Raw genomic sequence first — 14,663 nt, 5'->3', positions numbered from 1 at the left:
TACAGGTTACCTCCAATCCCTGTGAAAGCTTTATGACTTAGATAATACTGCTTCCCTATAAGGATGAGGATAGGAAAGCTGGTGTTGAGCCACGAAAAGTTCACAGAACTAATAGGCAATGTGAAGATTCTAACCCAAGTGGACTTGACTACAAAGCATTCTACTTCTCTACTCTAACACACTATCTTCAAAATTTTCCAAGTCTCACTTTAAGTAGTATTTTGCAAGAGAAAAAATAAAGAAAAAAATGCAAAAAATTAAATGAAAGCCATGGTTTTTCAATAAGAAAAAAGGAAATATTAGCCATAAAAGCAAATAGAAATTAGTTCTTTATAGTCAAGAGGGTAGATTAAAACCCATCATTTCATATCACAGTATTACCCCACTGGGTCAAGGAAAAGAGGCAGGATCATGATATTGGTATTCTTGCACTAGAGAGAGCTAACCTAGCTTGACTCCAAGACAATGGCCAGAACAGTAATTATAATTCTTTCCAACTTTGTAAATTCACCTTGATAAAGTAGGATTAACTGCTCATTCTGCCTAGAGAATATGCAATGTTCTCTACCCTGAGATAATGCATGCATGCGTGTGATTTTGTAACAACAGTTTGATTATCCAAAATACTTGGAGAAGGGGGTGCTAAGTGAATTTTATGGTTAATTACTAAGTTAACCAGAAACTTTTCTGTGCTTGATAAAAAGAAATTAAGCATTGCTTAATCTTTCTAAGACAATTGAACACGTCTTAGAAAAACTAATCATTTTGAATATGGATTTTTATTGGTAAGTGCTATAGATGTAGAAGGAGTTTTTTATTTAAGTTTTTAGGATAGACACAATAACTTTATGTATTTTATTTACTTTTATGCGGTGTTGAGGATCGAGCCCAGTGCCTCACATGTGCAAGGCAAGCTCTCCACCTCAGAGCTACAACCCCAGTGCCTAGAAAGAGTTTTGATGAGACTTGAGATATATACTAGGAAACATTTTAAAAGTAATTTCTTTTTCCAACTCAAGTGGATCCCTGAACAGGAATTCGTTTATACTCACCATGGATACATAATTATATATCTATAGTGAGAAATGCATACTCACATTATTGGTTATTAATAAAATTTACATCTATTTACTTATATTTCTATAAAAATTATTCTCTATCATAGAGGATATGTCAATCAGGCAATGGAGAGTTTTGTAATTTCAAGTAAATTTTATTATGCATGTTCGAGAAACACTAAATTAATTTGAGCATATGGCATTGCTTTGCATTTTGTTTCATTTTATTTATCTCCAAAGTTTAAACACCTAAAAAAATGAACAGATTCAGTTAAGTATATATGTGTGTATGTGAGCATGTGTCTATTAATGTGACCGATATCTAAGAAAGCTGTATTAGGTCCATGTATTACAATTTATTGTGTTATACTGATCTCTAGTGGTTGTACTGTATAACACATTGCAAAACAATTTTCATTTAAAATTCAAAATAGGAGTCTTGGCTTTGAGTAAAAATTGGTATCCACATTTTTAAATGAGTTTCTTCAATAATTTATGCATACAATTTACTTAGTATTTACTATTTACATGCCTGCCTCCCTGGAAAGCAGTTCCTATGACTCATTCATCATTCAACTCCCTGAACCAAGCACACAGCCTCACACCTTGTCTGGCCCTGAATAGTTGTGGGATTGTCCATACTGGGGCATACTCTGCAGAGTAGTCTCTCCTGATCCACAGTTTAGATTTCTGTGATTTCAATTGACCATAATTACTCACAGTCTAAAAATATTAAATAGAACATTCTAAAAATGCACAGTTCTTAAGTTTTAAATTAGCTTTCAATAGGAGTAGCATAATGAAATCTCAAGTTGTCCTACTCAGTTTGGCACAGAAAGTGAATCATCCCTTTGTCCAACATATCCACACTGTCTAAATTACCCACCCATTAGTCACTTAGCAGCTATTTTCCTTATCAGATTGACTCGAAGTATTTCAGTGCTCATATTCAAGTTACCCTCATTCTATTTAATAATGGCCCCCAAACACAATGCAATGATACTGGCTATTATACTGAAGGGAAGCCATAAAGTATTACCTTTAAGTAAACAGTTGAAGTTTCTCAACTTAGTATGAAAAAAAGTCATAAGGGAGATTTCTAAGATCTCTGATCTGTAATAAGAATGAATCTTCTATACATGAAATTATGAAGAAAGAAAAAGAAATTTGTGCTAGTTTGACTGTCACACCTCAAGCTGCAAAAAAATATATTATGTAATTATTGGGCTATTCAAGAAAGTTAACATTTCTGTGAGCTATAACTCCTGGGTTTTAGTTATAGTGAAAAAGACACTAAAGATAAGATTTGGTACTACCTGTGATTTTAAGCATTTACTGGGGATCTTGGAATCTATTCCCCATGAATAAGAGTGGAGGGACTACTATATTAAAGAAAATGAAATCCAAAGTTGATTCAAACAAAATAGGAGTATTTATCATTGATTGAGTATTCATTATGTATAAGGCATAATAATAACTCATTGAAAATATTTTTTAATCATCATAAGTCTAATACAGGAAGTACTACTACTCCCATTTTAAGGTTAGGAAATTGAGGCTCAATGATATTAAGCAACTGACCCAAAGTCACTCGAAGAGTAAATGGTAGTTAGGATATAAATTTATGTGTATTTGGCATTAAACTGGGGTGTTTTCTGATGTTCATTTGTGCCTACTTGCATTTCATGTAAGATATGTAGAATAAAAAGCTCATTTAAATAAAAAAAGTAAGATAACCTACATTATGTTTTACTGTAAAACGTTAAGTGCACAATTTTTGAAATATAATTATTCTTCTGTTACAGTCAACAGTGCTTGCAGGATTCCCTGATTCTGTTACAATGTAACCATAAATGTAAGTCAATATGTTGTCACCTTCCCCTTCAAGCCTTCAATTTAAAATTCTGAATAGAGCTTTAGGTCACCTGAAGCTATTATGTCTCTGTTAAATTTTCATGGTCAAAAGAAATACCCTCCCCCAAAATAAAATATATGTTCTTTCTTCAATTATTTTAACAGCATGTGGGAAAAAACTGGTGGCTCAAAAAGTGAGTCCAAAGATTGTTGGAGGAAGTGATTCCAAAGAAGGGGCCTGGCCCTGGATGGTTGCTCTGTATTATCAAGGCCGTATGGTCTGTGGTGCATCTCTTGTCAGTAATGACTGGCTTGTGTCTGCTGCACACTGCGTATATGCGTGAGTATAGTATCACATGTCCCTTCCCGAATAGGCTCACCACAATCTTGCAAAACCACAGCCACATTTCCTACAGCCTTGCAAAACCACACTGCTCGGACAATGTTTCTATAGTTCCTGACACTGCAAACTTTTCAGATATTTCCCATTGAAAACATGTATAATAGAGAAAGTTCAATTAAAATTATCCATTAAGTATTTATATCAAGTATTATATTTCCTACATATATTAAAATTGAAATTTTTACCTAGCCACAAGATAAGCATTTTTAAGAATGTGGAGTTAGTATTTAATGTATAACCTGTGTATATTACTTTTCAATTAGGCCAGTACTTATTGTTAGCAAATTGTGAACATCAAAAAGCATGCATAGGAGTCTTCAAGTTCATGTTTAAGCATTTTGTTGTAAATTAAAATGTTTACTTAGTTCTCAGTTTATATACATTTAATGTTATGTGTAACTAAAATTTAGAATAATGACTCTATTTTTGTTTTTGTAACAAAATAAGGCAAAATGAATGCTGAATCCTAAGGCTTATTTTCACTCTCTAAAAGCAGTGCCTCAGGAGGAAGTAGATCGAATAGGGAGGGACAAGGGAAGAAGGAGAAAATAAGCGATTCTGTGCCCAAGCACATGTTAATTCTCTGCTTCCATATGCGATAAGGAATTTGTTTAGTTACACTCCAACAGTTCTGAATTACTTCAGGGGGAAAAAAAAGATACCTTTCTCCTAGGACTTGATTTCCTGCCTCTAACTGAGTAAGCAGGGCCTTCAGCCAGTAACCTTATCTGTGAGGACTGGGATACATCTCTGTAGCCAGCATCCAGAATCTCTGTGTGACCTATGTAGGTGCAGGAAGAGGCAGCTGCAGTTAATCACTGAAAAGACTTAAACTCTTCCAACCAACACAGACAAGGAAAGTTACTGAGTAAATAAAGACAAATTGTCAGATGCAGAGAGTTATGAGAGTTTTAGGGGAGATAAGAAGAGGCAAGGATAATAAGAATTAAAAGAGCGAGTCTCTGCCTAAATTCTCATGGTAACAGAATGATAATAAACTCAAAAGCATAATCTTAGGAATCTGGAGAGAAAGAATCCTTGGCTAGATCTCAGGTGGGCCACCCAGTTGACCTTCAGAGAAGCCATCCAAGGTTATGTTCCACTAACACTCTGATACCAGGCACCGGGTACTATTCTAAGTGCCTAAATTGAAGTCTCTGTCTGTATCTGCAGTGCCTCCTCATGACTTTGCAGCCTTCTTGTAGTTAAATTTTATTTATATTTTATATTTGTTCAATCATACTATAAAAAGTATCTACAGCAGGTAAATTTTCCCTACCCTGCTGTTATGATTCAGGTATGAGGTATCCCCTGAATAGCTCCTGTGCTCAACAATTCAGACATATCTTGAGGTGAAATTATTGGATTATGAGACCCTCTTCAATGAATTAATACAATTCATAGGTTAATAATTTGATTGAGTGGTAACTGTAGGCAGATGAGGCATGGCAGAAGAAAGTTCATCACTATCACTGGGGTCAAGGCCTAGACTATATCTATTCATGTATTTATGGCCTTTGTCTATTTCTCTCTCTCTCTCTCTCTCTCTCTCTCTCTCTCTCTCTCTCTCTCTCTCTCTCTCTCTCCCCCCTTGCCTGCCTGCCATTAGCTCATGAGCTGGGAAGCTTTTTTTGGCTACATATTTCTACCATGATGCATAGGCTAATATTGGGCACAGAACAATGGAGTTGGCTGACTATGGTCTGAACCTCTGAAACTACAAGCACAAAATAAGCTTTTCCCCCTTTAAACTGTTTTTCACGAGTATTTTGACCAAAGTGATACAAAGCTAACACTCCTACTAAATATAGCTTCAATATTTACTTATACATATACTCTGTACTGGACAATCCCAGATGGGTAACATCTATATCATTAGTTTGTTGTAAATATGAGACATTTTTAGCTAAACATTTAATCTTTTCTATTGCACATAGTTAGGTCTTTGCAAGTTAGTAACCTTGCTATATTAACCTGGGATTTGGTAATTCCTGTTTGATGTTCTTGTAGAACATATTCTTTCTAAATGTCAGGGTTACAGTATGGTTAGTGACATCTTTCAACTATCTAACTTAATCTTTCAACTATCTAACTTATGGATGTTCTTTAAAGGTCAGTGATACCACTATCATATCTTTTCAAACCTCAGATATGTATATGTGTGTGTGTGTGTGTGTGCGTGTGTATGAAATACAAAGCAGTTTCTTCTTAATGTAAACACAATTTCAATCATATAGAACATAAAATGTCTTTTCACATAGTTTCAGTTTGAACATGTGAACAAAGGCAAATGTGCTAGAATTATGAATTCAACTTTGCATTTGACTCTCCTTAGCCACCCAGTAGAATTCATTTTTTTTACCCAATTGCCAAGATTTTGTTTTGTTTTGATTTTTTGCCTTCTACTTCATTTCTCTAGAAAAGCAAGAAAATTTCTGATATTATTTTAGATTTTGTCATTAAAACATATTTGTACCAGAATTCCAATACTGCCCATTATTTGACTTCTTTAAACTCCTAATTGGTGCTGTGAAAAGTTTAATTTCCTAATATTAAGAATAACCCCCATCAAGCAGTTCATAGAACACACACTAAACAAATGGCTTGTCTTCAATGCATACCTGTTCTGGGGTTTGACTTGCAGGTAGTCAAATGGCTTAATTGAGCAATCCTTCTCCTATCCTGTCTTTTTGTCAACATTTCCATTTGCACCCCTCAGGCTTTGTACTCCCTGGATGATTTTAAATATCCTTTTGCCCATTCTGTTCCTCTATCAAAGATTTGTCTCCCTTTACAATCTTAAAAGGAAAAAGTGTGGGCCAACTTTACTAGGACCTAAAGTGCAACCAGAGGAGATAATTTTGATCCCATATATGACTCCATGAGGATTATAAATAATCAGCTTAGTATCTCTGCACCTCACCTTCTTCATTTGTAGAGTGACCATAAGAATATATATCCCATGATGTGCTTGTCAGGATGCAATTAAAATGCTACAATACTTTTGCATACCATGAATCATATAAATGTGCAATAATGATTTTATTTTATTGCACTTCTTGTATAAGAAAGTACAGCAAAAGAAGAGTCCAAGTCTTGCATAACATTCAGCAGATTCATTTTCCAATTTTTTGTATTGATCCAATTTCACACAGGCACACTAATTGCAAGAATAGTATAGGGAACTCTTTCAGACCTTTACCCAGATTCACCATTGCTTACATTTCATTCTGCATGTTTTATTATTCTTTCTCTCCAAATCAAAACATTTTATTTTTCTGAAATATTTAGTAGTATCTAGTTTTTGTGCTTCTATATTGTAAAACACTTCAGTGTTTTATTACCGAATACAAAGATATTTCCCTACATAATCATAACTAATCATGGAATTTAATGTTGATGCAATTTAATCATTTAATTCTCTCAGGTATGCTCTTTATTTTATTTGTGTGTTTATTATTATGTAAGAATCAATCCAGGGTAAGTGCACTGCATTTGGTTGCTACACCTTTTGTATCTTCATTTGGAAATAATCCTTCCACCTTCCTTTTTACCTTTGATGCATCTGAACACAAGCCACATATTTTGTAGAAAGTCCCTCTATTTTGGACAAACTTTCATGCTTGCTCCACAATCGGTTTTGGTATATCCTCAGTCTCTGAGAACTTTGCTTTCTGGCAAAATAAGAGTTTCAGGTTGATCTTATACTCTCATTGCCCTACCCCTCAAGTCAACTTTTCTATAAGAGACTCCACTTCCCTTTAACTAATTTTAGTCCTATATAAGATCTTGTGTGCTCATGGCTACTGCTGGTATATATCTTTTTAAATTCTCTTAATAGACATAGTTACATAGTTATAAATGTGAACTCAAAATAACAAACTTAATTCAAATAAAATACCACAGGGTATATTCTAATCTTGTCTCCTCTGCACTAGTTATTTTTGTCTTCAACAATGAAAAACATTGCTTCTACTATCTATAAACTATTTACATATATGCTTGTGTTCAAGCTCAAAACACTTGCTACCTCACACTGCATGTAAAACAAACTTATTAGAGTTTGATATTGGCTTTCCATTCTTTTTTCCCACTACATATAACAAAATGCACAATCTGAAGTGTACAATTTGAAGCATTTTAAAAATACATGAACCTGTGAAACTAACAGTCTCATAAAGTTATAAAACAGTTTCATCACCCATCCTGGGCTTGGATTGCTTCCTTTCTAGTATATTCATTAGTCCAATGGTATTTGTTGATCACTTGTCCTGTGCTAAATATCATCCTTCATGCCCCTTCCCAGTTAATCTCCATCCTTGTCTCTAGAAGCTACCACTATTGAGTCATTTGGGTAGGCAGTCATATATAGATTTAGAGTCTGAATCACAGTCCTTGAATAGATGTATATAAAATTAACCAAAAGAACTCTTGCTGGTCTTCCATTATTTAATTTAGCTCTTCAGAGCAGACTAAGTATATCACATGGGTTATTTCATTCCTTATTAAAACAATTTCTTGGAACAGGTGTTAACATTCCTGAAATGGATGATTTCATATAGGAGGTATTTAGGGTATGGTGAGAAAGACATACACTGTTTACATTTTATTTGTTACTAAATTTATAAAACTGATATAGCTAATAAAACTTTGAAAATAAACATTTCCAACAGTGAATAACTGATTACAAAGTAACATGTCTTAGTGAATACTACAGTCACTAAGCTTTTCAAATCTGATATTCTTTGATTCTTAGTGAACACTAAAATAATAGTTTAAAATAGATTCTTTTGAATGCCTCATAAATTTTAAAAAGAACACAGACATACACAAAGAAAATACTTGAAAAACTATTTTCTACTTCTATCTACTCTAAAATATAAACATCATGGGTTTAATTTCATTTTTCTGTCTACCTACTTACTCTTAAATCTTTAAGGAGGTAAGCTAATAATGATTATCTCTTCCAGGTTGCAGGAATACTAAAATACCATTTGAAGATTATAGTAATTTTTGCAGATCAAAAAGAAAAGCAGCTGGGGATGTAACTTAGTGGTACAGCATTTGTCCAGCAAGACCCTAGGTTTAATCCCAGCACCAGGAAAAAAAAGGGGGGGGGGTGATTTTCTTAAGGTTAAGTTATGTTTGATTTTAGTTAAAGTGGAAGTCTTGATTCCTTTTTACTGCATTTAAAAATTTGAGCCACTAGTCATCTTTTGTAGTAGTTAAAATTATCTTACTATTTCATTAGGATTTTAAATTTATGACCTTCTCTTTACCAATGTCAAATCTGTGTCTCCTACTTCAAATTATGTTTTATTTAAATGTACCGTGATCCATATTATATAATCCACTTTTTTTTTATTATTTTATTGTTGGTTGTTCAAAACATTACATAGTTCTTAATATACCATATTTCACAGATTGATTCAAGTGGGTTATGAACTCCCATTTTTACCCCGTATACAGATTGCTGTGTCACATCAGTTACATTTCCATTGATTTACAAATTGCCTTTCTAGTGACTGATGTATTCTGCTGTCTATCCCATTCTCCACTGTCCCCCCTCCCCTCCCCTCCCCTCCCCTCCCCTCCCCTTCTCTCTCTCCATCCCCTCTACTATAAATCGTTTCTTCCACTTATATAATTTTTCTCCTACTCCTCCTTTCCTCTTATATGTAATTGTGTATAACCCTGAGGCTCACCTTCCAATTCCATGCAATTTCCCTTAACTCTCACTTTCCCTCCCGCCTATCATCCCTGTTTAATGTTATTCTTCTTCTCCAGCTCTTCGTCTCTACCCTGTCCTTGGTTACTCCCCTTATATCAAAGAAGACATTTGACATTTGTTTTTTAAGGATTGGATAATACTATTATTTTAGCACTATTTTAAGCAAGTATCTTATATTTATTAGTCCACACAGAAGTTTTATTTTTAAGAACTTTTAGTATCAGATCTCTGAAGCCATCTCTCTCTACTTTGTGAACTAAGTCAACATCTTGAATCACATTACTAGGGAACTCTTTTTTTTCTTATTTTGTAAGCACTTATGCTAATGTAGCCTGATGTCTTAATCAACCTTTTTGCTTCTGTGACTAAAATACCAAAGACAGACCAATTGGAAGAGGAAAAGTATTTGGGGACTCATGGTTTCAAAGGTCTCAATCCATAGATGGCCGGCTCCATTCTTTGGGGCCTAAAGTGAGGAAGAGAGGCAGAGAAAAGCAGCTGGAAACATGACATCAGGAAGCAGAGGGAAAAAAAAACTGTCCTGAACACAACAAAATATAAACCCTAAAGGTACATTTCCAATGACCACCTCCTCCTGCTTGACCCTACCCACTGTCAGTTACCAGTGAGTTAATCCCATCATAGATAATTCACTGATTGGGTTAAGGCTCTCTTAACCCAAGCAATTCACCTCTAATCCTTCTTGCATTTTCTCACTTAGAATATTTTGGGGGACACCACATGTCTTAACCCATAACATTATGCCCCAGCTCCCCAAAAGCTCATGCCCATCTCAGAACGCAGGATACATTTAGTCCATTTTTCAGGAGTCCCCATAGTCTCAACAGTTCCAAGATTGCCGAGAAGTCCAAGTACAATGTCTCTGAAACTAAGGGCACATTCTCAGCATGAACTCCTATAAAAGTCAAAAGCAAGTTACATGCATCCTATATAAAGGCATATAAGTAAATATTTCCATGTGAAGCAATAGGGGCATAGAAAGAAGGGATGGGACCAAAGCAAGACCAAAATCCAGCTGGACAAACAAGTTCCCTAGCTCCATGTCTGGCATCTGGAGCACTTGGCATCCTGGCGTTCTTTGCAAAGGACTTGTATAACTCTGTCCCCATGGCCTTGCTGGTTCAGACCACATCTTCTCTCTCTTGGCTGGTCTATGCTCAATTCCTGCAGCTTTCCTAGGCAAACATTGAATGTTACTGGCATTTCTTCATCTCAGGAGTCTCCATTCCAGCATCAGCTTCCTTCACACATCATGTATGGTCCTCTCAGGGGCTGTCCACAGGAACTGTGATCCTACTGCACTTTGCCTGGCCTCTCAGGCCTTCCTTTGAAATCTCAGTGGAAGCCTCTATGTCCCTCTAACTCCAGCATCTTGCATTCCTGCAGAACCAGAACCTGGTGGTTGCCACCAAGCTCTAGGCCATCTTACCACAGTAGCCACATCTCCAGGACCCCTGGTGGAATAGCTGCTAGGTGCCTAGGTGACTGAACACACTGAAAAAAACTTCCTAGGCACCACTGGGCAAGCAGAGTGCCCCACTGTCTCTTCTCAAGGGAATGGTTACTTTTACACCCTTGAGCCTCAGATGGGTGTGGTCTTGCCAATTCCTGAGATGCCCTCGAGTGATCTTTCCTATTGACACTGGACAAAGTCTTCAGTGCTTCTTTAAAGGCTGTGATATCTTTAAGAAATGCAACTTCCTTGGCCCCAGTTATATCCCTGCTTTCAAGTCCAAGTTTTTCAGAGCAGAATGATCCACTAAGGCAGATCTGCTATATGCTAAAGCAGAAAGCCATTCAATATAATATTTTAGGGAGTGATATGTATAATAAAGAAATATAAAATAGTATAAACTGAAAGAGTAAAGTGGCCTTTTTGGATCCGGTGATTACAGGAAATTTCACTGAACCAATAGATGTTGAAGAACAAAATGAAGGAGAAGTTCCACAAATTTCTGTAGAGGTAACAAAGTACTAGTGCTCTTGGGTAAGAGGATTTAGGCCTATTCCAAAACACCTTGAGAAGCCCTGCTGCTATGGCCAGGAAGTGACTGGCTGTAACAGGAACAAGATTGAAGGTGCAGAGAAGGCCCTGATAAGGACTCAGTAGGTCCTGGTAAATGGACTGAGAGACCAGTTAGAGAACTAAATAATAACTTTATTTAATCAAGCTTCTGTGTGGAGATGATACTACTGGGAGGTGTCATGACGAAATTGTAGAAACCAGTTAGAGAAAATGGTGCCCTAGGATCACCAGTAAGGATGCTGGACATGTGGCTAGATGTCATTCATAAGTTCTTATGTCAGATTTATCTGAATTTATTAATAAACAGAGATAAGAAGTAAGGAGTAGAGAAGAATTACTTGTGTAAATATGTGTTATGGTGTAGACATGTGTCCCCCAAAAGCTCAGGTGCAAGACAATGCAAGAAAGTTCAAAGGTAAAATGATCAGATTATTACAGTTATAAACTAATCCATGCATTACTCCACTTGCATCGATTAACTGAGGGTAACTATAGGCAGGTAGGGTATGACAGAGATAAGAAGTAAGGAGTAGAGAAGAATTACTTGTGTAAATATATGTTATGGTGTAGACATGTGTCCCCCAAAAGCTCAGGTGCAAGACAATGCAAGAAAGTTCAAAGGTAAAATGATCAGATTATTACAGTTATAAACTAATCCATGCATTACTCCACTTGCATCGATTAACTGAGGGTAACTATAGGCAGGTAGGGTATGACTGGAGGAGGTAGGTCACTGGAGTCTTGGCTTTGGAGTATGTATCTTGTCCCTGGTGAGCAGATCTCTCTCTGCTTCGTGATTGCCATGTGCTGAGCTGCTTTCCTCCACACCCTTTTTATCATGATGGTCTACCTCACCTTGGCCCAAGCAATGGAGTTCACCATCCATGAACAGAAAGGCAACTGGGGGAAAAAGTGGAGAAAACAATGAGGAATGAAACAAAAGGAAAATTACAAGTGCGTGGAGAGTCTTGGAAGTCAAGTGAAGACGGAATTCAAAGATGGTTCCTTAAGTTTCTGTGAATAACACAAAGTCAAAAACTGCTGAGGTTTATACCTTACTCCCAGTTATCTGTACTTACAAATCCTGGTGCCTTAAATAATTACATGTGTACCTAAATCTTAAGAACAGAATTCTACTTAATAGATGAAATAAAAACACATATAATAAAACTATTTTCCTTATTTGGGAAAGAATTAAAAATTGAACATATCCAATTTTCCCACCCCCGTTTCACTCACAGCTACCTTTTGAACATGCATTCCAGATCCATGTCCTTTCATAAACAGCTTACTTTGTTAACTAGGATAATTATGCTGATGATCAGATTGATGAACGTGGCTGGTGTTATCCCATTTACTCTTTGTTCTTTCAGATTTCCTCTAAAGCTTTCTTATTCTCTGGCACCAAACCTATATTTTGGAAACATCCTAATTTTTATTTGTCTTATAAATTAGAATTTGGCTATCTTCCAAGAGAATTTTTATTATCTTTTGCAAAAGATGATAAAAATAGAGAACAAAAACACTCCTCTGGGAGTACACATTAGTGCTGGCTGTGGACAAACTTGCTGAGGTGCTGTTTTGCACCATTTTTAGTACACACACACACACACACAAATTTCAATTTACATTTATGAACCCCCATTGATTTTTTTCTCTTTTAACATATTGTGTTTCTCTAGCACAGTTATTTTACTATATTTACTTTCTAAAATATTGACTCTCAGGGCAATAAAGTTATTTACACAGTAACACATAGCAGCATAGTTCAGGGATAGCATTGGTTCACCCACCCAGTGCACCACTTGTGTGCTAGGAAATGTGCTAGTTTTGAGGTTCCAGAAGTCAGGAGGGCATTCCTGTCTATTCCCTCCCAACCTACTCTCCCTGACATTGGGATAAACATTTGTTTACAGTAAAAATGGAGGTGAAATATGGTGGAACCAGCCAACGTTCTTGTCCAATGCTGCCTGGTATCTCCCATTGTTAACCTCTGTGGGTTGAGGTTAGTCTGTCCAGTAGGATCATCTCTTTTCCCCATGCCCTTCTATCTTCTATCCTGTAGCTCTTCCTCTCTTAATTAGACTGTAAATTATTTGAGACCAGAATAATTTTAAAACATACTAATTCTCTTCTTTTCACCTGAATAGGAATTGATATCTCTAATTGGTTTCTTCTCTCATCCTTCAGCTTTGGGTTAATGAAAAAGCTAAGAAGGCTTTTGCATTGTCTAGTATCCCAATGATTAAAAAGCACCAATTCTTGAAACCCACTTAGACCCTCCAGATTAGTCTCTGAAGATGAAAACTAGGAATCTAAATTTTGGAAAATTTCTCAAGTGATTTATAAAAGTTTGAAAGCACTGGCTGTCACATCTGGTTTCTCCAGTCACTCTCCACTGAGGAAAGGCTCTGGAATTACCACAGGATGGAGTGTTAGTAGTGCTGGTTGTGCTGGTCATGGACTTGTGGGAAAGTTAAGTTCATAGGCACAGAAGGGTTTCTGAGCAGGACTTGAGAGATAAATGTAAATAACATGTATTGAAGGGATTTTTTTCCTAACCATGGAACTACTTACAGGTGCTGAAAGAAATAACATGAAAAAGGAGGCTATTTTCCATGCAGCACAATAACAATTTTATAAATGATCAAGAATATGTCAGATTAATCTTGTCATAAATTGCATTTAATTAGACACTATCTTGAAGCATGTATATTTAACCTTCACAGCTCATGGTTCATATATCAGTTTTCTACTCAGGACTTCAAAATAATGAGAGGAAATAGTAATTACTAAAATCTACGTTACTTACACTCTCATCAGTAACACATTTATTAGTTCTCAAATATAGTTCTTACAAAAGAGCTATGAATTTAGGAGTTCAGCTATCCTTTTTCTAAATTGCTTTAATTTAATACTAATTTAAATCTGTAACAAATTAACTTAATATGCCTTTATGCACTTCCATATGATATATTTTGAAGATATAATATATAGAAAACACTTGAAAAAATATCTTATAATTTAATGATAATATATACTCTGTTAACTTCAAAAATATATATATATGTTTCATATACTCTAAGCAAATATTGTGATGATTTAAATGTTAGATTGTTGATACAATAAATATTATTTATAGAGATAATTTATGTGCATACATTATAAATATAAAATATTAATTCCATATGTAATTTATGTAAATAATTATAATATAAAATATATAAGAAATATAATGAAGTATAAAGTAAGAAATTTATAATGTAGTAATTTTAAGATTAATTTATTATAAATACTGGGTGTATACATAAATTAAATATTGAGGAAAAACATACAATTCTTAAAATTGCATAATTATCAGCTTCCTCTCAGTGTTAACAGATAGGCAAATCAGGGGAAAGCTTTGCAGTTGAACTTTTTTTTTTTTTTTTTTTTTTTTTATTGGTTGTTCAAAACATTACACAGCTCTTGACATAGCATATTTCTTACATAAGCTTTGAGTGAGTTATGAACTCCCATATTTACCCCCAACGCAGATTTCAAAATCATATCATTTAAATATCCCCATTT

The 14,663-nt window shown here is 35.3% G+C and overlaps 1 protein-coding gene across 2 annotated transcripts in view; it reads left to right on the top strand.

Moving 5' to 3' along the window:
* TMPRSS15 (transmembrane serine protease 15) overlaps positions 1-14,663 on the top strand; it is a gene marked incomplete at both ends in the record, with an annotated part of 140,241 nt that overhangs the window by 106,644 nt on the left and 18,934 nt on the right. For both annotated transcript variants that reach the window (XM_081301347.1, XM_081301346.1), the window contains 2 exons: positions 2,864-2,913; positions 3,078-3,252. In XM_081301347.1, coding sequence (XP_081157473.1) covers positions 2,864-2,913; positions 3,078-3,252 — 225 coding nt within the window. The remainder of the gene's footprint in view (positions 1-2,863; positions 2,914-3,077; positions 3,253-14,663) is intronic.

This window comes from Spermophilus citellus (assembly GCF_964194105.1).
Source record: "Spermophilus citellus genome assembly, chromosome: 7".
NCBI lineage: Eukaryota > Metazoa > Chordata > Mammalia > Rodentia > Sciuridae > Spermophilus > Spermophilus citellus.
The sequence above is the reverse complement of the archived record's forward strand: the minus strand, read 5'-3'. Positions and strand labels throughout refer to the sequence as shown.